Source organism: Talpa europaea (genome assembly GCF_964194135.1).
Source record: "Talpa europaea genome assembly, chromosome: 5".
NCBI classification, from domain to species: Eukaryota; Metazoa; Chordata; class Mammalia; order Eulipotyphla; family Talpidae; genus Talpa; species Talpa europaea.
The window spans coordinates 112,261,581-112,285,720 of NC_140071.1; the positions used below are offsets into that span (position 1 = coordinate 112,261,581).

Sequence of the window (24,140 nt, forward strand, 5' to 3'; positions counted from 1 at the left end):
ACTGAGGAAGGAAGCAGGATGGAGCCAGAAGGAGACCTGGAGGAGGCTCATGGAGCCTAGAGACACGTGAAGAAACTGCCCTTGTCTTTTGGTTGTGGACGGGGTGACATAGATGTGGGTGAGACCCGTGAGGAAGTGACAATGGCAGCTTTTATCTTGATGTTGATTTTGCTCTTTTCCTTCCGGGCTTGTCTGGTTGTTTCTGACCCTTTTCTGTGGGTCCCCACTGGAAGATGCTTTAGACTTGTGGCAGGCTTTGGGGTCTTGTTTTGGGCCAATCCCATATGGATGGACTTTTACCCACGAGGGGACGGGTAACTTTGGGTGCTTGATTTAGAAACTAGATTCTTTGCCTTTCCTGTATTGTTTCCTAATTGTATTAAAGTTCCTTCCCATTAAAGTCTCCTATGTTTTGTGTTGATGCGGCGGATGGCAGAACCCAGTTAGAATAGGCAGGTTTGCGGGGTTTGGGCTGCCCCTCTCCCTGACCTATAACACTTGTATGCATAAATAAATAAAATCTTTAAAAAAAAAAGAGTGATGAGAAAGAAGTCAGTCACTTATGATAGTACATGTGCCTCTTGGGAAATGTAAAATTTTAAATATGCTTAGAAGTGCCAAGAGTGGCAGGGTTCTCACATGCCGGCAGGTGGGAGCCAGGCTTGGCAGGGGAGGCGAGCTTAGGTTAGGTGGGTGGGGAGAAGCTGAGGGGAGAAGGCTTACTCAGGTTGAGGTAGTGGCTGCAGGCAGGGACATTGCAAGAAAACAGGAAGCTGTTTAAAACCTCATGGGTGAGATGCCTGGGCTAGAGGCATCAGAAAACTGTTGAAGATGGGTAAGTGGTTGTGTTATAGAGCAGCCCCGATATTGAACGGGTTGCCTGGCTGTGGGTCCTCACCCGCGCGCTTAAAAGGGACTTATTAATACTCCACTACAGGCACACACAAAAGGTTAATAAAAGGTTTATTTACAAGGGAAAAGGAAATAAGGAAAATGTACAACTCAGGGAGAAAATAGGGAAATAAAGTCTTTAATGCGTCCTACCCGATCCGCCGACCTGGAAACCCAAAGGCACTCTCAGAGCTGGCTGGATGCTGCGAGCTGGCGGAGAGCCAAAATGGGGGACCCCCCCCCCCATAGCCCACGTGTCTGCCTTTATACCAACTTGGCTGCTTAACCCCACCCTCAGGTCCCAGCCACCTTCCCTTTGGTGGTGATGGGATTTGGAGTTCCCGGTGTCTTTGGCTTTGGCCTGGGGTGGAGTCCACAAAGCCTGTATGGAATTAGCTTTAAGACATCCTCTCCCCCCTAACAGTTGGACTTCTTAGATGCCTGGGAACATTAGAGGTCATTCTCCAGAGCCTTGTTACAAAGAACCCCTTGGGAAGGCATCATTTCTACCTGTGTGTTCACTCACCCTCGAGGAACAGGTCTGCTTCTTTTACTCAAGCCAGGTTGCTTTACAATAATTTAACTGGTCTGGGGAAGGTGAAGGAGAAGATGTAGGGGTTTGGGGAATGAGACAGACCAAGAGTCAGCCAGAAGAGACTTAGATCCAGGACTAGGTGGCAGCTGAGCCCACAGAAGCCAGAATGCTGGAGTCTCCCTGAACCTCCACTTGTTCCTTTATTTTGCCAGTTTGAAGATATTTTTAAAGCTGGAAGCTGAGCGAGCATCTTCATTGTGCCCACATCTTGTTTGCTTGGCTGGGCTGGTTCTTTGATTGCCGTGCTTCAGAATATTTGCATATAAATGAGACACAAAAGGACGATAGTTACACAAACCCCCAGGTGGGCTGGTTTCAGGGCCAGAATTGGAGGAGGATTAACCTTCAACTCCAAAGGGAATTTACAGCAACTTAACAGACCAGCAGTGCCTTATTTAGAAGATCCGACTGGGTGGGGCCCAAACGTTGGCATTCTCTTTCAACTGTTTTTTTAGACTGAGAGGAAATGAGGGAGAACTTTGCACCAGCATCATCCTCCCCCTCCTTCCAGCCTGTCGGCAGAGGCCTCTTGTCTCCAAAACGCCCACATCATTGCGCTAAAAGGCAGTCCCCCTCCACCTCCAGATTGTGCCAGATACAGACACAAGGGCCCAGAGTTTTTGTGGTTGCTGCTGGTCTGTGACTGTATCCTGATACTAAATCTCTTTCCTGCCGCAGCTTTAACCCCTTTACAATCCTACTTGGGGGTCATCTCAACATTTTTTCAAAGATTCCGTCTTTGAAGGACTTCTCATACTTCAGCGGGTGCTATTAGTGACTTGTGGAATTTTATTTTAGAATTTTTTTTTAAGATTTTTATTTATTTATTTATACAAGCACTGGGTACAGTCAGAAGCACGGGAGGGTGAGAGAATCCACCAGAGCCAGAGCGGGGAACAGAACAGGCAGACCAACCGAAAACTGTGCTGAGGGGAGCAGTGGGCGCAGCAGGAGAGGTCTGAGCGCCATGTGGGACCCTTGCTGGTGGCTGGGTACTGAACCGGTGCTGCAGAGGCTGCGGCAGCCTCACAGCCCAGCGCTCAACTGCTGCGTCACCAGGGAGGCCCTATTTTAGTTTTTTTTTAAGGTTTATTTATGCATACAAGAACTGGGGTACAGGCCAGAGGTTTGGGGGATGAGAGGATTCACCAGAGACAGAGTGGGGAACAGAACAGGTGGATTGACTGAAATACACTGCTGAGGGTGTTACAGGGCAGGGAGAGGGGCACCCTAGACCCCGCAAACCTGCCTACTCTAAATGGGTTCTGCCATCTGCTGCATCAACACAAAACATATGAGACTTTAATGGGAAGGAACTTTAATACAATTAGGAAATAATACAGGGAAGGCAAAGAATATAATTTCTAAATCAAGCACCCAAAGTTACCCGTCCCCTCGTGGGTAAAAGTCCACACAAGAGGATTGGCCCAGAACAAGGCCCTAAAGCCTGTCACAAGTCTAAAGCATCTTCCAGCAGGGACCCACAGCAAATGATCAGAAACAGACAAGTCTGGAAGGAAAAGAGCAAAATCAAAATCAAGAGAAAAACCACCATTGTCACCTCCCCACAGGCCTCTCACCCACATCTGTGTCAACCAGTCCACAACCAAAAGGCAAGTGTAGTTTCTTCACGTGTCACTCAGCGCCATGTGCCTCCTCCAGGTCTCCTTCTGGCTCTCCATCCTGCTTCCTTCCTTCCTTCCTCAATTTCCTCTGCAGCTTCTTCTCTCTCTGCTCAGCTCCACCCTTCATTTGGGTGGGGCAGGAAACTTGGAATCTCCCCCTTTCCTGGGGACCACCCTGTTACTAGGGGAGCAGTGGGTGAGACAGGAGAGGTCTGCTGTGCCATGTGGGTCACCTCCCTGGCTGGGGATCAAACTCGTGCTGTGAAGCCTATGGATAGCTTTGAAGTGCTGTGTCTTAACACCTTGTGTCTCCAGGGAGGCCCAGCTTTGTGGGATTTTAGTCTAAAGGTAGAACCCTTCCAGTGAAGAGTAAATATGGAATGTTTAAATGTCATTGTGAGGAAAACTGTGGACCATATCTACCTTTCTTGAATTGGGCTTCACATAGAAAAAAATGCTCAGCACTGAGGCACATCTGGTTTACTGCCTTCTCAACAAGTTTTACAAGATAGGCACACAGGTCCCCCAGCACTCAAGACTGGAAGTTTGAAGCTGTGTCATTTTTATTCCTGGAGCAGCCACACAGCTGATACTCAGTAAACATGTTTGTGTATCGAGGAGAGATGCCATCGTATTCACTGGCCTGACTGCTCGCTCACACCCTTCCTTTTCTGCAAAAATCATAGAATCTGGTCACACCCCTGCAAAACCAAACCAAACAAGTGTCTCCGGAATCTGTCTTCTTCCTTTCCCCATTTTCTCTCACTTGCCCTTACTGTTAGGGGGAAAGGATATCCTGAGCTAATCCCATACAGGCTTTGTGGACCCCACCCCCATTCCAGACCAAAGTCATCAAGACATTGGAAAAGACAAATCTGTCACCACCAAAGGGAAGGTGGCTGGGACCTGAGGGTGGAGTTAAGCAGCCAGGTTGCGCATAAAAAAACAAACACGTGGGCCTTGGGCTCTCGCTCTGTCACTCCTCTCTTGGCTTCATGGCTCCTGGCTCGCGGCCAGCTCTCAGAGTGCCATTTGGGATTCCTGATTGGCAGATCGGGTAGGACCATTTAAAACTTTGTCTCCCACTTTTCTCCCTGAGCTGTACATTTCCTCATTTGCCCTTCCCTTGTAAATAAACCTTTTATTAACCTTTCGCGTGTGCCTGCAGTGGAGCATTGATAAGTCCTTTTAAGCGCGTGGGTGAGGACCCACAGTCAGGCACCCCGTTTTGTATTGGGGCTGCCCTATAACATTACCACCAGCTTTAACAAAATATTATCCTTTTCCTTTTTTTCTGGGAAATAAAAAGACTGATTAGCTCCATTTGTATCTACTCACTATTTCCCAACATTATAAAAATCTGCTTTGGGCTTTCACTATTTGCAAAGACTGTTTGCTTTCCATTCATCAGTACCCTCTTTGAGCAACTAGCTGGAGCCTGTTTCTTATCTTGGCATGTGTGTCACTGCTGATGATCTTGCTTTGTCTCCCTTCTATCATGCCTTCCCCAACATCATGCTGGCCCTGTTCTCCATGGACCTTTTCAGGCCACTTTCCCCAATTCCCACTCAAATCCTCTTTTTATTTTTACCCATCTCCTTGTTTATACACAGGGTTGCCAAGGGTTTTAATGCTGACCTCTCCCTTCTGTCACTCCTTCCACCTGGAACCTTCCTCCTCAATGTGGACATCCTGTATCAGAGTCTGTATTTTTGTTAAGAACCACAAGGAGATCATCTGAACACTGAAGTCATCTGGTATTTAGAAGCACTGCTCACTAAAAACATAATGTAGGCTACATGTTTTTTTTTTTTTTTTTAAAGATTTATTTATTTATTTATACAAGCACTGGGCACAGTCAGAAGCGCAGGAGGGTGAGAGAATTCACCAGAGCCAGAAGGGAGAGCAGAGCAGGCAGACTGACGAAGTACACTGCTGAGGGGAGCAGTGGGTGGCAGGAGAGGTCTGCGTGGCATGTGGGACCCTCACCTGGTGGCCGGGGATCGAACCGGCACTGGAGAGGCTGCGGGCAGCTTCGCAACCCAGTGCTCAACCACTGCACCACCGGGGAGGCCCTACATGTTTTTTTTTAAGATTTATTTTTATTTATTATGCACAGAAGACTGGGGAGTAGGCCAGAGATGTGGGGGTATGTGTGTGAGAGGATTCACCAGAGACAGAGGGGGGAGCAGTACAGGTGGATCTACTGAAATACACTGCTGAGGAGAGCAGTGGATGAGACAGGAGAGGTCTGCTGTGCCATGTGGGTCAGCAACCTGGCCTGGATCGACCTCATGCTGCAGTGGCTACAATAGCTCATTAGGGCTGAGACTATTTCCCTCTAAGCCACCAGGGAGGCCCCCTTATGACCTCATTTAAATATGACCTCATTTAAACCCCGTGGCATAGCAGGTTGAGTACAGGGTTGTGAAGCTGTCTGCAGCCTCTGCAGTGCGGGTCCCTGTTCTCCATGGACCTTCGATTCCTGGCCGGCAGGGAACTACCCACATGGTGCGGCAGACCTCTCCTGTCTCACCTGCTGCTCCCCTCAGCAGTGTATTCTGTCATTCTGCCTGTTCTACTCCCCGCTCTGTCTCTGATGAATTCTGTTGCCCTCCCGCGCCTCTGGCCTGTACTCCAGTTCTTGTATAAATAAATAATCTTTAAAAAAATAGGGTTTGAAAATTACTAATCACAGAATGAACCTGGCTTCAGCACTTAACTTTGCAATCTTGGGCAAATTTCCCTACCTGGGCCTCCTTTCCTCAACATGTTAGCAGAAATAATCTCTTACAGGGTCTTAATAAAGATTAGAGATAATGTATGTAAAAGTACACAGTACTTGGTAAATGGTGATTATTATTTCTCTCTACTTCCTGGGTTTGATCTAATTACACATAAAATTTGCCTCTTTAATAAGCAATGCTGTGATATACAATAACAGAAATTTTGTCATTTTGTAATGATGAGAATCAAATTAATCTTTTTTAAAAATTGTTTTCTGATTGGGAACATGAGCTGTAGAATAAAACCCCCTGGGCTATTTTGAGGGCATTATAAATGAATTAAGTCAGACAGAGAAAGACAAATACTGTATGATCTAATTTATATTAAAAATCTGAAAAAAGCCAAACTCATAGAAATAGAGTAGAAGGATGCTTACTAGACACTGAGGTGGGGGGAAGGGGAGATGTCTGTCAAAGGGAATGAGCTTCCAGTTACAATATGAGCACTTGGTGCTCAAATATTCAGCATAGAGACTACACTTTGCAATACAGTACGATAGGGCCTCCCTGGTGGCGAAAGGGATTAAGACGCAGCACTATGAAGCTATCTGCAGTCATTGCAGCACTAGTTCTATATGCCGGCCAGGGAGCTGACCCACATGGTGCAGCAGACCTCTCCTGTCTCACCTGCTGCTCCCCTCAGCAGTGTATTTCAGTTAATCTGCCTGTTCTGTTCCCCACTCTGTCTCTGGTGAATCCTCTCACCCCCGCCACCTCTAACCTATACTCCAGTTCTTGCATGCATAAATAAATAAATCTTTAAAAAAATACTATATGATATACTTGTAAGGTGCTAAGGAGTAAGCCTTATATATAATCATTTTGCAATTTATATGTATGCATCAAATTATTACTTTATGTATCTTAAACTTACACAATGTTGTAATTATAGCTCAATAAAACTGGAAAGCAAAATAAAAAATGGGAGAGAAAAAATTCATTCATAGATCTCAAGGAATCAAAATTTATTTTTGGGCCTCCCTGGTGGTGCAGGGGGTTAAAGAGCGCTATCAAGCTATCGCCAACTGCTGCGGTATTGTTACAGGGCAGGGAGAAGGGCAGCCCAAACTCCACAAACCTGCCTATTCTAAATGGGTTCTGCCATCCGCCACATCAACACAAAACATATGAGACTTTAATGGGAAGGAACTTTATAACAATTAGGAAACAATACAGGAAAGGCAAAGAATCTAGCTTCTAAATGAAGCACCCAAAGTTACCCGTCCCCTCGTGGGTAAAACTCCATCCAAATGGGATTGGCCCAGAGCAAGGCCCCAAAGCCTGCCCCAAGTCTAAAGCATCTTCCAGTGGGGACCCACAGAAAAGGGTCAGAAACAACCAGACAAGCCCGGAAGGAATAGAGCAAAATCAACATCAAGATAAAAGCTGCCATGGTCACCCCCCCACGGGTCTCTCACCCACATCTGTGTCACCCAGTCCACGACCAAAAGACAAGCGCAGTTTCTTAACATGTCTCTCCATTCCATGTGCCTCCGCCAGGTCTCCTCCTGGCTCTCCATCCTCCTTCCTTCTCAATCTCCTCTGCAGCTTCTTCTCTCTGCTCAGCTCCACCCTCCTTTTGGGTGGGGCAAGAAACCTGTAAACTCCCCCTTTTCTGGCGACCACCCTGTTACAATATGAGTTAGAGCCTCAGCCAGGGAGCACCCACATGGTGCAGCAGACCTCTCCTGTCTCACCTGCTGCTCCCCTTGTAAGGGAGAAACGATGTCCTGAGTTAATTCCATACAGGCTTTGTGGACTCCACCCCTACTCCAGACCAAAGCCATCAAGACATTGGGAAAGACAAATCCCATCATCACCAAAAGGATTGCTGGAACCTGAGGGTGGAGTTAAGCAGCCAGGTTTGGTATAAAACCAGACACCTGGGTCCTGGGGGCTCTCTCTTGGCTCCACGGCTCTTGGCTCACCTCTAACTCTGAGTGTCATTTGGGATTCCACATTAGTGGAACTGGTAGGACGCATTTAAGACTTTATCTCCCTCTTTTCTCCCTGAGCTGTACATTTCCTCATTTCCCCTTCCCTTGTAAATAAACCTTTTATTAACCTTTTATGTATGCCTGCAGTAGAGTATTAATAAGTCCTCTTTAAGTGCGCAGGTGAGGACCCACAGTCGGGAAACCCGTTTTATATCGGGGCTGCCCTGTAACACCCTCAGCAGTGTATTTCAGTACATCTGCCTGTTTTGCTCCCCATTCTGTCTCTGGTGAATCCTCTCATACCTACCCTCCCACCCCGCACCTCTGGCCTACACCCCAGTTCTTCTATAAATAAATAAATCTTTATTTTTTTTTTAAAAGCGTAGTTTTGAAGATTAAATTATATCAAACCTGTGAAGTGCTTAGGAAAATGTTTGGCACATACTCACATATTTGCTGATGTAGATGTTGATGGTTTCTGTTACTGATGCTGGCTTCTGGAATGGGCATGTTCTTAAGTTCTTAGAGTCCTCTTCTATAAATGAAATAACATAGGGAATATGTACCACATAAAGTTGTTACTGGGAATAAATAAATAATGCCTGGCTCACAGTAAGCTCAATAAATATTAACCTTTTTAAAAAAATTAAAACAGACTAGAATAACAATGTCTACTTCATAGGTTACTGTAAAGATCAAATAAGAGCACTTTGGAAACTATAGCACCAGTGTGGTCTTTGTGGAGCTTCATCATGGCTTGCAGTGCTAGGGCAAAGTGCAGACTTCACCTTCAGATGCCTGCAAAGAAGATCTCAGATCCAGGTGTGACTATGAGCAAGTGAGTATGCAGATAAAAGACAGCACTGTTGGTTTTGATGAGTATATAGTCTCATATTTGATGATGAAGAGAGTCACCCTAAAGCAAAGTCAAGAAAACAACTGGGTGGGACTATGCTGAAAAGAGATATTACTTCGCTCCAAAGTTTCTTCTACTAGAAATCATCATTGGCTTGAGAAATTGTTGAGAAGCCAACCAATGGCTTGGTTTTTCAGGTGTTCTTTCTTGGGAGTAGAATTCTAAAACATCTGTTTACATTGCTTTGATTACCCGTATGCTATTGCCAGACGGCAAAAGGTGTCCTGAAATTGTTTCTATTAAAGGGGAAAAAAACCCCAAAGAGGTCCATAAAGGAGGCAATAGTTGTAATTAAATTTATTTCCACTAGGTGGCAGTAGACATCACCAAATAGTGCTTAACTCACATAAGGAATAAGGGAGAACACAGCATAGAGTAGTAGTCTTCATGAATTGCTTATCAGGATTGTTCTCTCCTCTGGAGTTATACAGGTGGAAACACGTACTTTTTTTTTTTTAAGATTTATTTACTTATGCATACAAGAGCTGGGGTGCAGGTCAGAGATGTGGGGTGAAGGAGGGTAAGAGGATTCACGAACAGAGACAGAGTGGGGAGCAGAACAGACAGATCTACTGAAATACACAGCTGAGGGGAGCAGCGGGAGAGACAGGAGAGGTCTGCTGCGCTATGTGGGTAGCTTCCTGGCCAGGGATCAAATTGTACTGCAATGGCTGCGGATATCTTCATAGCGCTGCATTGTAACCCCTTGCACCGCCCGGGAGGTCCCTGCATATATTATTTTGAATAATTGAACTCTTGGCTTGGACTTAATCTTTTTGTTTGGTGTGGATTGCAAAAACAAAATTATTTTTATTAGAAAGCATGTTCAAGTCCCACATTCATCTCCTGCAGTTTCCATCTTCATCTCTGAATATTCCCACACATATCTATGCTTTGGCCTAGGCCCTTGTTACTCTAACTTGGTCCAAGGGCCAGCAGCATCCACTTCACCTGGAGCTTGTAGAAATGCATAGTCTTGGACCTCACCTTAGTTTTAGAAACTCCAAGTCATTTACATGCATATCAACATTGCGTAGCCCTGCTTTAGCTACGATGAGCCTTCTGGAATTCTCCAAGTGACAAAAGCTGGCCTTTACACACCCCAGTCTTCCAAATCGGGAATACCCCCTTTCACAGGGGCCTCTTATTTTTCTCTTCTTATTGAACATATCAGTGAGGGAGCCACTGGGAGAGTAAAGCCAGTTCAAAAGCATTTTTACCTCTGCTCTGTGTATGTGTGTGTATCAGTGTGTGTATTTAATTCTGTGCAACTGTATTACACCTGTAGATCCCTGTGACCACCAACCCAGTGAAGAACAAGAAGAATCTCTCATGTGATGCTTTTTATTTTTAAAAAGATTTATTATTTATTTATTTATAAAAGAACAGGGGTGCAGGCCAGTGGTATGGGGAGCAGAACAGGTAGATTGACTGAAATACACTGCTGAGGGGAGCAGCAGGCAAGGCAAGAGAGGTCTGCTGTGCCATGTGGGTTAGCTCCTGGGCTGGGCTAGGGATGGAACTCATGCTGCAATGGCTGCAGATAGCTTGATCATGCTGAGACTTAACCCTTTGTGCCAACAGGGAGGCCCAACTCATGTGATACTTTTGATAGCTGCAGCCACCTCTCTTCCTACCTCCATCCCCAGCTCCAGCTCTTGGCAACCATTAATCTGCTCATCATTTCTAAAATTTTATCATTTCCAGAATGTTATGTAAATGAAATGATACTAGATGCAATTTTTTGAGATTGGGACTTTTTGTTGTTTTTAAACTCAGCACAATGTCCTTTACATCCATTCAAATTTTCTTTTTTTTTTTAAGATTTATTTTATTTATTTATTTAATTTATACAAGCACTGGGTACAGTCAGAAGTGTGGGAGGGTGAGAGAATTCACCAGAGCCAGAGCTGGGAGCAGAGCAGGCAGAAGAACCGAAGTACACTGCTGAGGGGAGCAGTGGACGGCAGGAGAGGTCTGCGCGCCATGTGGGACCCTCCTCCGGTGGCCGGGGAGCAGCGGGGGATCGAACCGGCACTGCAGAGGCTGCGGGCAGCTTCGCAACCCAGCGCTCAACCGCTGCGCCACCGGGGAGGCCCCCATTCAAATTTTCTTATCAGTTTTTTAAATTTTTTTTTGGTGTTAAGTTATACTCCATGGTATGAATATACCACAATTTGGTCAACCATTCACTGGATGAAGGACTCTTAAGTTGTTTCCAGCTTTTGGTTGTTGGGAGTAAGGATGCTGGGGTCTCCTTGTGGTGCAGGGGTTTAAGTTAGCACAATCAAGCTATTGGCAGCCATTGCAGCACAAGTTCGAACCCCTGGCCAGGGAGCTACCCACATGGTGCAGCAGACCTCTCCTGTCTTGCCCGCTGCTCCCCTCAGCAGTGTATTTCCAGTAGATCTGCCTGTTCTACTCCCCACTCTGTCTATGGTGAATTCTCTCACCTGTCCCCTGCCCTACACCCCAGTTCTTGTATGCATAAATAAAAAATAAATCTTTAAAAAAAAAAGGAGTAAAGATGCTAGACCAGTTATATACAGGTTTTTGTGTGAACATAAGTTCATTTCTATGGAATAAATGTCCAAGAGAGCAATTGATGGGTCATATGGTGTTTACATGCTTAGTTTTTTAATAAATTGCCAAAACTACATTTTAGAGTAGCTGTGCCATTGGCTAGCTTCTACAGATTTTCTAAAAGTGTAAAGTTTGCAACTTATTTAAATATGTATTCCATTTTGAATTAATTTTATTGTGACAAGTCTTCCTTTTTTAACACATGTGGTTTCATTTTAAAAGCCTAGGGTGAATCATTAAATATGGGTTGGATAATAGCCTTTGATGGAACTTGCAGATAATGTCTCTCACTTAGTTGCAGAAAGAGAAACATGGAAATGACTTCACATTCCACAATTTCAGAAGACTTGCTGGCACCTGTCTTCACAGGCATACCAGCAGCAAGTCGCCAAAACTGAAGTTAAAAGCCTGACCTCTGCAGGCACTGCAGTCAGATAACTCAGGATACGAGAAAATGATTTTAATGCAATGACCAAATCACAGAGCTTGACCTTGCCACAATTGCCTAGACATTTTATCAAATTTTCATTCATTTTGCTTTCAGGCCAGGGAAACCAAACCAGCACTCAGCACTGAGTAATTAACAAAAGACTAAAAAGGGCTAGGCACAGGGTACATTTCCTATTTACTCTGAGGTCACACTCCAACAAACATGCTGATGGCCAGCGCTGACCACATAGTGTAGCATATTTGGCCAGGGATCAGTAATGTATGGCCCATAACTTCCACACAGCTCATCACCTATTTTTCTGTGGCTTTGGAGACAGCCATACCTATTTGTTGACTTAGGAGTCTGTAGGGTCAGGAAGCCAGAGTGCAGGATCTCTATGCACCTGTGCAGATGGGTAAAGGAGGAGTCCTGGATCCCTCGGTGGCTTTTCAGGCTTTTACTGAGCTTTTACCAAGTACTGGGCAGGCAGGGGTGTGGGGAGGGTGGTGGGGCAGCTGGCAGGCCTCCTAGTCCCCCATGAATCGTCACTCTTCCTGGGTTCTCCAGTGTTCTCTGTGGTCTCGTTCTCTCTCTTCTGCTTCTCTTTTGTTCTGCTCTCTCGCTTGCTCTCCTGGCACCCCTGTGACACTGCCCTTATAGGCCCAGTCTCAGCCCACATGACCCCACCTAGGTATCCCCACACCCTACTCCAGGTGCCCGGCCATCAGGCATGCATTCAGGACTGCAGGGATCCATTATCCATCCTAATGGCGGGAGGGCAGAAAAGCCTGATGATCACTTACCCTACAAAAGTCTTCAGCAAAATGAGCCATCTACATTTTATGACCTTCAAAGAAGTTGAAAGAAGTGTTAACACTTCAAAGAAGTGTTCAAAGAAGTTGTTTGAGCACTTGTATGAGAAAGCATTAACATTCTTTCCAAATTTACCCTCTGGCCTCAAATAGGACACAAGCCAGGACTTAGTCTGCAAGGCACCAGGTAGAGTTTAAAACTTCATATTGTCTGCTTGTCCCAGTATTTGAGGTAGCTAAAGCAAGGGGTGGCATAGGACTGCACCAGTCATCAGGATACTGTATGTGTCTAAATCTCCTTTCCAGCCTTCATTATGCACAACACTAGAGACTGCATTTCTGCTTTGCCAGCTGACTTCCTGTGGGTTCAGCCACAGGGGTGTGCTAGAAGGCAGGGGAAGGGCTTGCTCCTGGCTATGCTGTTTCTTTCAGCAGTGCTTTGGGCAATGTCCCTTTGTTATAGGGCAGGGTCGCCAAATCTGTTATAGGGCAGGGAGAGGAGCAGCCCAAACCCCACAAACCTGCCTACTCTAAATGGGTTCTGCCATCCGCTGCATCAACACAAAACATATGAGACTTTAATGGGAAGGAACTTTAATACAAGTAGGAAACAATACAGGTAAGGCAAAGAATCTAGTTTCTAAATGAAGCACCCAAAGTTACCCGTCCCCTTGTGGGTAAAACTCCATCCATATGGGATTGGCCCAGAACAAGGCCCCAAAGCCTGCTGCAAGTCTAAAGCATCTTCCAGTGGGGACCCACAGAAAAGGGTCAAAAACAACCAGACAAGCCCGGAAGGAAAAGAGCAAAATCAACATCAAGATAAAAGCTGCCATTGTCACCTCCCCATGGGTCTCACCCAGTCCGCGACCAAAAGACAAGCAGTTTCTTCATGTGTCTCTAGGCTCCACGCGCCTCCTCCAGGTCTCCTGGCTCCATCCTGCTTCCTTCCTCAGTGTCTTCTGCAGCTTCTCTTCTTCCTGCTCAGCTCCACCCTTCCTTGGGTGGGGCAGGGAAACTCCCCCTTTCCTGGGGACCACCCTGTTACACCTTCACCCAATAAGTACCTGCTGGTTCCAGTCTCCAGCTTTGTCACATGCTCTCAGAGCTGTTCACTGTGCTGCCTCCCACCCACCAGCACCAGTCAGCAGCTCCCCTGCTGAGGTGGGAGGCCCAGCTGTTGTGAGTTCTGCTCCAAGTTTCTAGATTCTGATAACCTCAACCTCTTCCTTTCTTTTCTTTTTTTTAAAGATTTATTTATTTATGCATACAAGAACTGGGGTACAGGCCAGAGGTGTGGGGGGTTAGAGGATTCGCCAGAGACAGAGTAGGGGACAGAACAGGCAGATTGACCAAAGTACACTGCTGAGGGGAGCAGCAGACGAGTCAGGAGAGGTCTGCTGCACCATGTGGGTCGCTCCCTGGCTGGCCAGGGATCGAACTCTTGCTGCAGAGGCTGCGGACAGCTTCATAGGTTGTGTCTTAACCCCTTGTGCCACCAGGGAAGCCCCTAACTTTTTTTTTAATTGAGGTACCATTGGTTTACAGTACTGGGTATGATTTAGGGGGATAATTCCACATCTCCTCAGATGTATGCCACCACCCACCACCAAAGCACCCATTTGGTGCTTTTTTAGACCATTGGCCCCCTTCCTCCCCACTTTTTTCCTACTCCCATCATCCCCTCCCCTCCCCAATGCCTTGAAGTTACTGTCTATGTGTGTCCCTTTCTGTTTTTTCCAGTTTTCCAATATTGGCTTGGCCAATTCCCTCTTTTAAATTCTTTCTGGTGGAATACCTAGTGTGTTTTCAGATTAGATACTGAATGACACCGGCGGTATGTCACAATCAATTTTTGTCAGGTAAGCAAAAGAAACAGAGAGAAATAGATCTGCTAGTACACTATTGTTGTGGCAATTTCCCTGAGAAATCAGGCGGCACTCAGAGAGGTGGAGAGAGACAGAGATTTAATTGTCACACCGGTGGGCTCAGTAGGATTGCCCAAAAGGCTGAGCACTGAAGAGCGAAAATGGCAGGGTTTTATACAGTTTGTATGAAGAAACGTCCTACCCATCCATCATAGTGATACCAGAATTGTCAGGCCTAGTCTCCCAGCCGGGAACGGATTCCAGGCTGCAGGGCAGCGCTGAGCCCCAGCCGCTAGACCCCCACGGGTTGGTGTCTCACGAAGCCGCAGCAGGAACTTTGCAGACGCTCAGGCAAGCAAGTGAGAAGAGGCAGTTTGTTTAGAGAAAGAAAAAGTTTATTGAGGAGAAAAAGGACAGAAATAAAGTGGGACTCCCAGGCCAGGGAACCAGTCCTGGGAGGGGCAAGGAAGCCAAAGTGGAGTCGTGTCTCAGGGAATATAGACCTTCTCTCCCTCATTATTCTAAAGCTCCACCAGTCTCTTTGTGATTGCTTAGTTCTCGGCTGTCTCACTTAATGTGCTACTGAGTGGGGGATCTTCACATCCCTTATCTAACAGCTTTCTCTTTCCCCATTTGTTACATCTTTGTGGCCCAGTCCTCTGGATGGGCATCCCTGCATTGAAGTTAAACAGCTGCCCTTCTAAGTTGTCCATAAATTAAACCACTCTCCATTTCCCCAATCTCTGCCTCCCTTTACCACCTGAAGGAAACCAGGACCAGCGTTAACAATGTTGTCCTTGGCCCTGGGATGTTTGTTTTTCCTAGTGGAATGGGTTACATTCCCTTGGTTGTCCTGATCTCTGAAGCCTCCCTAAATTCTTCAGAGGTCCCCTCCTGCACTGTCCCTAAAACTGCCTAATTCCTAGCTTGCCCTGTGTCTCAATAGCATAAACATTCTTTATTGTTCGGGAAGGGGGTCAAGGTAGTCATGGCTACTACTGGGGCCAAGCAGTGCTGTACACCCCGCAATTTCTCCGCTCCAGCAAGCAGCAGAATCAGAGCAGTAGACATCCCCAAGCAGCAGACTTGGGAAACTTCCTGCTTCACTATCTTGTATGTCCTCACAAGATTTCTTTCCTTACTGTTTGTTAAATAACTATGGAACTTCATGTGCGGAATCAATAAATACAGTAAGCACTCCCTCATGTCATTGATAGGTTCTTGGAAATTAATTGTTCCTTTAACAACTGGTCCTGGAATATGTCTTTTTATTTAATGTCATTTGGAATTATTTTGGATCACCAACATTATCACAATAGGACACTGAATGAAATGACATTATTTAAGGATTTGCTGTACCTCAAAGGGAGCTTCTCAAGGGGTAAAAAAACCCCAGAAAATAAATACTTAAGTATCACATAAGGTATTGTTGGAGGGTACTAAAGTATATGTTTCAGAATAAATGTTCTTTTATCATTAAGTCCTTAATCAATCCCTAGATGTTTCTTAACATTTATTCTTTCAATATAAAATGATATGTACTTATAAAGTTAATTTTTAAAAATCACTTATTCATGCAATAGTAGTTTGCTAGGGCTCCCATAACAATACCACAGCCTGTGGGGCTTAGACAACAAATTATTTTCTCATGGTTCTGGACACTAGAAGTCCAAGATCTAAAAACCAGCAGTTTGGGGGCCTCCCTGGTGGCACAGGGTGTTAAGTCTCAGCACTGTCACTGCGAGATGATCTGAGTTCAATCCCTGGCCAGGGGAGCTAATCAACACAAAGTGCAGCAGACCTCTCCTGTCTCGCCCGCTGCTCCCCTCAGCAGTGTATTTCAGTACATCTGCCTGTTCTGCTCCCCACTCTGTCTCTGGTGAATCCTCTCACCTCCCACACCTCTGGCTTACACCCAAGTTCTTCTTTGTATAAATACAAAAACAAACAAACAAATAAATAAATAAAAGGCAACACATGCAAAAAAGAAAAGAAAAGAAACCAGCAGTTTTGGGTTATTTTTTCCTTGAGGCCTCTCTCTTTGGCGTTCAGACACCATCTGCCATTTCTCTCTGTCCTCACCTGGTCACCCTTCTGTGTTGATTGAATCTAATCTCTTCTTTAAGGAGCACTAGCATACAGGGTTCACCCTACTGACACCGTTTTAATTTAATTACCTCTTTAAAGCCTCTTTCTCAAGATCCAGTTACATTCTGAGACACGGGGGAGGAGGAGGAAGAGGTGGTTAGGGTTTCCACATGAGTGTTGGGGAGACACAATTCAGTCCTTAACAAGCAGTTTGTTAAGCAGCAGCAGGCCTCCACACTCCTGCCTCATTTCCTAAGTACCAGGGGAAAAAAATTGTGTTCTTTTAACTAATTATTTGGGTATTTTTCATTTATTATCAGTGATTTGAATATTTAATTATCTGGATTTTTATCTAATGCCTCTTCTTGATTTTTCTAGTTTAGATTTCATGCCTTCATTGTCACTACGAAGGAGGTCACTTTCTTACCCTCACCAGGCACACACACTTCTTTCCTTCTTGTCCTTGGAAAATCATTAGTCATAATTTTGGTGAGGTCAGTGGTTGGTATTTACATTGTTGTGCACTTTTGTTTTTCTTGTAAACAATATCTTTTTTATTTGCTAAGTTTTCTTTGAATTTGTTGCTAATGGATCCTGAAACTTTACCCCTTTGTGTAAACTTTATCTGTGACTCTAAGACACGCTTCCTAGTCTATATCCTCCTCCGGGCACCATCTGTCTCTTGGGGCCTCTTGCTTATTCCGATCCGGACTGGCTGAACACTAGGAGATCTGAACTGCTGCTACTAATTCCCTTTGCTTCTCTCATGGGCTGGAATTCTTATTCCCTGGATTCCAAGTCTCCCTGTTTTTGTTCTACTCCCTTGTTGCAATGTCAGTTTAATATTTCATGGATTTACTAACTCAGCAAACATTTGTTGAGTCTGTGTTGGGCAAGGTGCTAGGTACTAGGGGTACAGAGGTAAGAGAAATGGACAAGGTCATCCATAAAGCCAGAGATGTTGGGCTCTGTGACAACACAATCTGTTGTCAATGGCCAATGTGACCTGAGTAGGAGCAGGTGCCTGGTTGCCTAGGAGTTGGATAACTACTCTCAATGCATGAGTCATCACTGAGAGGATGGGGAAAAGACTAAAACCTGAAACCTATTGTATCCCAGATTCTTTATGTAAATATCTTTTTAATATTAGATTCTATTATTATGATACCCTTTTTAGGAAGGGAAGACAAAAGTGTTAAGTTGAGGTTCAGATCATGTTAAGTAACTTGCAGAGCAATTATTCGACTGCAAAATTCTTTACGTTTATGTCATACTATATTATATCACACTATCCTGTAAGAAATGATTGCATGTAACACCAAAATTAAGATTTTATTTCCTCTTAACCAGTCATTTTACTTAAGCATTATAGTGGTTTGTTTCACACTGTGGATCATCGTTTCAAACATCCTAAGGAGGGCCTCCCCGGTGGCGCAGCAGTTGAGCGCTGGATTGCGAAGCAGCCCGCGGCCTCTGCGGTGCCAGTTTGATCCCCGGCTGCTCCCCGGCCACAGGAGGAGGGTCCCACATGGTGCGCAGATCTGTCCTGCCGCCCGCTGCTCCCCTCAGCAGTGTACTTGGGTCCTTCTGCCTGCTCTGCTCCCTGCTCTGGCTCTGGTGAATTCTCTCACCCTCCCGCGCGCTTCTGACTGTACCCAGTGCATGTATAAACAAAACAAACAAACAAATAAATAAATAAAACATGCCACTATTAAAAAAAATAATAAAAAAAATAAACATCCCAAGGAGTATAACTCCCTAGGACTCCTCATTCATTCAATAAATATTTGTGGGTTACAAATATATGTGGGGCACTCTTCTAGGTGCTGGAGATATAGCAATAAACCAAAAATAATCACTCCCCTTTTGGAGAGTACATGGGTGAAAAGTATCACAGACTTGAAAAAAATGGGGGCTTCCCTGGTGGTGCAAGGAGTTAAAACACAGCACTATTAAGCTATCCGAAGCCACTGCAGCTCCTGGCCAGGGAGGTGACACACATGGCGCAGCAGATCTCTCCTAACTTGCCCACTGCTCCCCTCAGCAGTGTATTTCAGTGGATTTGCCTGCTCTGCTCCCCACTCTGTCTCTGGTGAATCCTCTCACCCCCACACTTCCCCTCCCCACCCCTGCCCTGGGCCTGCACCCCAGCTCTTGTATGCTTAAATAAATAAATCTTTTTTTAAAAAAAGTGAAGTTGACATAATCCTCTGGGGGAGGAAAACAAAACAGTGTAAGAAGAGGGTACTGTAAATGTATATTTAATAAGTTGGGGAAGGCATTTCTGATATGGGACATTTGAGACAGAAGGCAGGAATGGAGGGAGACACCTGATGTCTAGGGAGAGAGAATAGTAAATGCAAAGGCGCTAAGATAGGAGCATGGAAGCCAGTAAAGCTGGGGAAGCTTGAGTCAGGGGGAGGACAGTAAGAGACCTGTAGGGAACGTGGACCTTGGTTTTGATTCCTGGCAAGGTGGGACGACATTGGAGGGTTTTGACATGACCCTCAGAAGGTATCTTGGACATTTCATAGGTCACCTATTGGCCATGTCTGGCTTCTCTTTTGTAATATAACTCATAAAGTTGTTTTTACCCTCTCTCTGCACTTTCTCACCTCATCTTTCAACTCATGTCATTTGGCCCCTGAACCCCATTACTGCTCTGAAATAGTTCTTACGAAGTTGTCAGTGATTACACTTTGCCAAAGCCCATGATCATGCTCAGTCTTCTCAATTCTCAACCTTGCAAAAGCAACTGACATGACTGAATCTTTTTCTTTCTGGCTTATTTCGCTGAGCATGATCCCTTCTGGCTCCATCCATGTTGCTTCAAACTGCATGTGTTTATCTTTTTTGATTGCTGAGTAATATTCCATTCTGTATATGTACCACATCTTCTTGATCCAGTCATCTATTTTTGGGCATTTGAGCTTTCAATACTTTTAATATGTTGATGACTTCTGCATTTCTATTTCCAGCTCTAAATTTATAAATTCCAAATGCCTTGTCCATAGGTCACTTGCATGTCAAATAGGCATCATCCTGAGATGTTCTTCATCATAGAAATGGCACCGTCCCCCACCCAGCTGTTCAGGACAATAATCCTAAGAAACATCCTTCCTCCTTTTCTTCAGTAGTGCCATTGGCTCCACTCTCAAAATGAACCCTGAAATTAACTACTTCTCACTCAGTACACTCCAGTAGATGACACTAAGCCACTATCATCTCTTGCCTGGATTGCTGCAAAAGTCACCTAATGTGTCTCCCTGTCTCCCTGCCTTCCCTCTTCCCCATCTCCTGTCCATTCTCCATCCGGTGTGTTAGAGTATGAGTCAGATCAGGAGCATTCCCTTACTTAAAATCCTCCACCGTGTTTCCACTGCCATGAGAACAAACCCAAATCCCAAACCCTTTGTCATGCCTATGACATCACACATGACCTTGGCCTTGTGGTTCCATTTCTTCCTTCCTCTCGGTCACCAGGAGCTCCAGCGACAATGGACATCTATTGCCCCTGCACCCAGTGAGCTGGCTCCTGCTTTCCATCTCTGTCCTGCCTCTCCTCCTCGCTGGAGACTTGTACCCAGGCCCTTCACAGGCTTCCTCCACCCTTGTTTCTTTTCATAGCTCAAGTGCCACCTTTGAAAGGTCTTTTCTGACCTCCCTATAGATGTCTTCCCCTTCCCCCACCATGCTAGCACTTAATTTTTGAAGCCCAACCTCAGCGGGGTGGAATGGAGGGAAGGCGTGGGGCCCTGTGTGGGGGTGAACAGGTGTGTGGGGCTAACAATGGCCCCTCCTTTACTTTCCGTCCCTTCCCCCCTCCTGCCTGACACCGACCCTCTTCTGCTCCTCCCTCCTCCCTACTTTCGGGTTCCTGCCGTTCCCTCCCCGCCCCCCACTCATTACGTCAACCATGCCTTGACGTCCCCAGCTCCCAGCATCCTGCGCGCCTGAGGTCACTAGAGCTCTAAAGCTCTGCAGCCACCTGACGACGGGCAGGGAGGGGCAAAGCAGGGAGGAGAGAGCAGCAAGGATGGCGCCTGTGGCTCTGCGCTTGATGCTCTTGCTCATAGCCGGGGATTTGGCAGGTAACCCTCACGTCGGGGCCTGGACTTGGGGGGCATGCGAAGAAGTGACCGAGAGGAGGTCTCGCTAGAGAGGGCCAGATCCAGATGTGGGCGGCCCTGGGGTCCCTCCGCGTAGCGGTTAGTGGTGGTCCCGAGCCCCTGTCGGTTGTCCCGGAAGCTGACTTGAGGGTGTGCTGGGCAGGTGGTGTGACTTTGTGGAGCAACGACCTTCTTAAGTCCTCGCTTAGGCTTGTCCCCCAGCTACTTCTTTGCGACACACTGCTATCGGCTATGTTTCCTCTTAAAACAGATTATCTGGAGCCCAGGATCAGGACTTACTTGGTTTTTTAGGTACACAGTGGCCCAGCAGGACATGTATGGGAATTAGAAATTGATGCCAAAGTGAATCAGGCACATTGGGTCTTAGGAGAAAGGGACGTTTAGTCCAGTTGGAGGTGATGCTCATTTTAAGATGGAGAGGAAACGGTATTTAGAGTTACTTCTCTGACTTTTGTTCCATAACTTCAAAGTTCTTTCTTAAGCAAAGCTATTAAAGTGGTCAGTAAGAGCCTGTAGCAAATGTTCTTTCTGTGTGCCTGCTGGCAGAAGTACCAGGAAACAACTGAGTATTCTTTTGTGAGTACAGTGTTTCAAAGAAGCTAGGGATCCCTGGGAAAGGGAGGAGGTGTGACCCCAGTAAATTAGAAGGTGGACTTAAGACTCCTTGATGAACAAGAATTGACCTTAATCATAGCCTTTGTACTGTTTCCTTCTTGCAGCTTCTTTGAACACTCAATCTGCTGATTCTTCAGAATATACAAGTGTAAGTCGGACACCACTTGCATTGCTTCTACTAATGCCGTGAAGGAAAACAATTTGGGTTGGGGGCTGGTTTTCAGTCTGACTTACCACTTTTGAAACTGTTGACTGCTTCTTTAGAAACCAGATTTTCAGGCCGGCCTTTTGATATAATTTTTTTTTTAAATGTAAACTGTAAAATTTTCAGTCCCTGAAAGCTTTAAAGTCTTAGTTTCTTTTCATATTTCCTTGAGTGATTCAGAAGATCCTGGGCATAATAGTGACATCTTTTTCTAGATATTTTATGTCCATCATCACATTCTGTGGAAACAGATACTAACCAAGCGAGAACAAGCCAAAACTATTTCTTCAGAACTTTCTGTATCAAGGGAGTCACCCATGACCTTTGTGTTTTGGTATAGACTCAAAGGCAGGCAGAGAGGGGAAAACTTTATGGGGGTTGGGGGGAAGGGGAGGAAGGCCTCACCTGTACCCTGATTGGAGGCTGTTGGCCTGGTGTTCTGTGTGCTTGGTTAGGAGTACATATTTGGCTTTTTCTGTTTGTCCCTACCATGTGGGTAGCTCCCTGGCCGGCCTGTGGTGGCTGGTAATAGCCTGACAGCGCTATCTTTAACCCCTGAGCCACCAGAGAAGCCCTCACTGTATTTTAAAACAGTGGTTCCTAAAGGGTCAAGAAAAAGATACAATTTGCAGGCAAACTATAGATCTAAGGCATACAGCAAGGGAGGGAAAAGGGGTCAAAACAGGGGAGGGAAGAGCATAGGGACTGGTAATGGCACACGGTGAATTGGTGGTGGGAATTTTACGGGGACTACACCTGACAGGAGAAAGCATACATTGTACAAAAATTAACAATGATGTAAAAAAAAGTATAAATATATATGTATTTATGTATTTAAAAAAAAGAGAGTGTCCTGTCCTGTAGAGGAAGTTAGGAAAATGAGACTAAAAATTAACATGTAAACGTGTGGCCTTGTAGTGGGCAAGGTGTGCTGTACCTGGAAGAGGCAAAGAAGCTGAAGTGGAGCGTGCCTCAGGGAATATACACCCTCTTTCCCTAATTATTCTCAAGCCCCACCAGTCTCTTTGTGATTGGTTAGTTCTCCAAGGTCTCACTCACTGCCTTAAGGTCTCTGCACCCAGCATTAAGTCTCTGTGTCCCAGCCCTTATCTTAGAGTCTTTTCTTTATCATCCTTGTTCCAGAATGTCCTGTTGTACCTAGTCCTAGGGTGTTTGATTAGTCCCCTTTGGAATTTGTTGCCCTTATCACTGGAGCCGTCTTTATTCCTCCAAGTCTTTTCCTACTAGAAGCTATCCGCTTGCCCTATGACTCAATCATAATTCCTGAGATTCAATTCTGAACCTCTTGCATTTTTTGTGCACATGTTAGATTGTTATATCTGAAAAGTCCTGATCTAAAGGTAAGATTCTTGAATTTGCCTCAGAACTGCCACATGGATTCAGGGGTGAAGTACAAGTTATGAAGAGGTATGGTGAGTGACTTGTGCTTTCATTTAAAAATCAGCCAGAATGAACCTTCCTCTGAGTTCCTTTTCTAGTTACATAGCAGGTAATGCTTCAACATTTGCATTAATTTTGTATTAGAAAAGTCATTTTTGTGAAAAATAGAAATACTTTTGCTGAATGTTTTGAGGAAATCTAGGCATTTCCTAGGGGACTTTGGGCCAGCTATTTTGTGATGAGAATGTTCCAGGTTATGTTTTAACTTTTGTCTTCCTCTCTTCTAGCCAAACTGTGATGAATATAAATTGCCAGGCTGTCCCAGGGACTACAGCCCCGTGTGTGGAAGCGACATGATCACTTATCCCAACGAGTGTACTCTGTGCATGAAAATCAGGTGACATAATTTTACAGTATGGATTAGTCAAGTTTTCTTTAGTCCTTAATTTTAACTATTTAAGAATTTATGACTCTTTTCTTGGATATAAGAACAAAATGTGACATAAGTAGTTCTGTTTTTAGACTGATATTTTGAAAGACAAAGATTTCTTCAGTGCATTTGTCAAATCAAAGTTACAGAATAAGGTGTGTTATTATCAGTTAAAGACCAGATGAGCAACTTATGCTATTACCTATGGATGGGCAGTCCCCATATTTGGAGTATATATTGAGTGAACTATGGACTGAAGTTCAGAGATATGTGCAGGTGGACTTGCAGCACCATTCAGAAAATCAGTCTTAATAACTCCACATGGTCAATGCTAAAATAAGTGTATGATATCTGATGTCCTTCATGTAACATATCTGGCCAGGTGACCGTGACTCCAGGTATCCTGTGTTGTATTTCAGGGGTTGGTTATCTGACTTCAGAGAGTTTACCTTAGCCTTTTCAGAGTGATTCTTTGGGATTTAAGGGAAAATAAGGTAGAGTTGGGATTTTTGCCCTAGATTCAAGATATAGCCTTTAAATTTTTTTTTTTTTAATATTTGCATAGAAGAAATAGTTTGTAGGCCAGAGGTGCAGCTCAGGGAGGGGGTTAGTGAGAGGATTCACCAGAGACAGAGTAAGAAACAGGAGGATTTACTGAAATACACTGCTAAGGGGAGCAGTGGGCGAGACAGGAGAGGTCTGCTGAGCCATATGTGGGTTAGCTCCCTGGCTGGGATCCAGCTCAGGCAATAGCAGTTATAGCGATGAGACTAACCCCTAGACCACCAGGGAGGCCCCTCTAGATAAAGCTTTAAAAAATAAACATTA

At 45.2% G+C, this 24,140-nt stretch overlaps 1 protein-coding gene across 1 annotated transcript; it reads left to right on the forward strand.

Moving 5' to 3' along the window:
- Positions 1-20,567: 20,567 nt before the first annotated feature.
- Positions 20,568-23,283, forward strand: SPINK2 (serine peptidase inhibitor Kazal type 2; the record flags this gene model as incomplete). The annotated part of the gene is made up of 3 exons (XM_084233006.1): positions 20,568-20,622; positions 21,381-21,424; positions 23,170-23,283. The coding sequence occupies 3 exons, from the start codon at positions 20,568-20,570 to the stop codon at positions 23,281-23,283; spliced, it is 213 nt and encodes a 70-aa protein (XP_084089132.1).
- Positions 23,284-24,140: the final 857 nt, after the last annotated feature.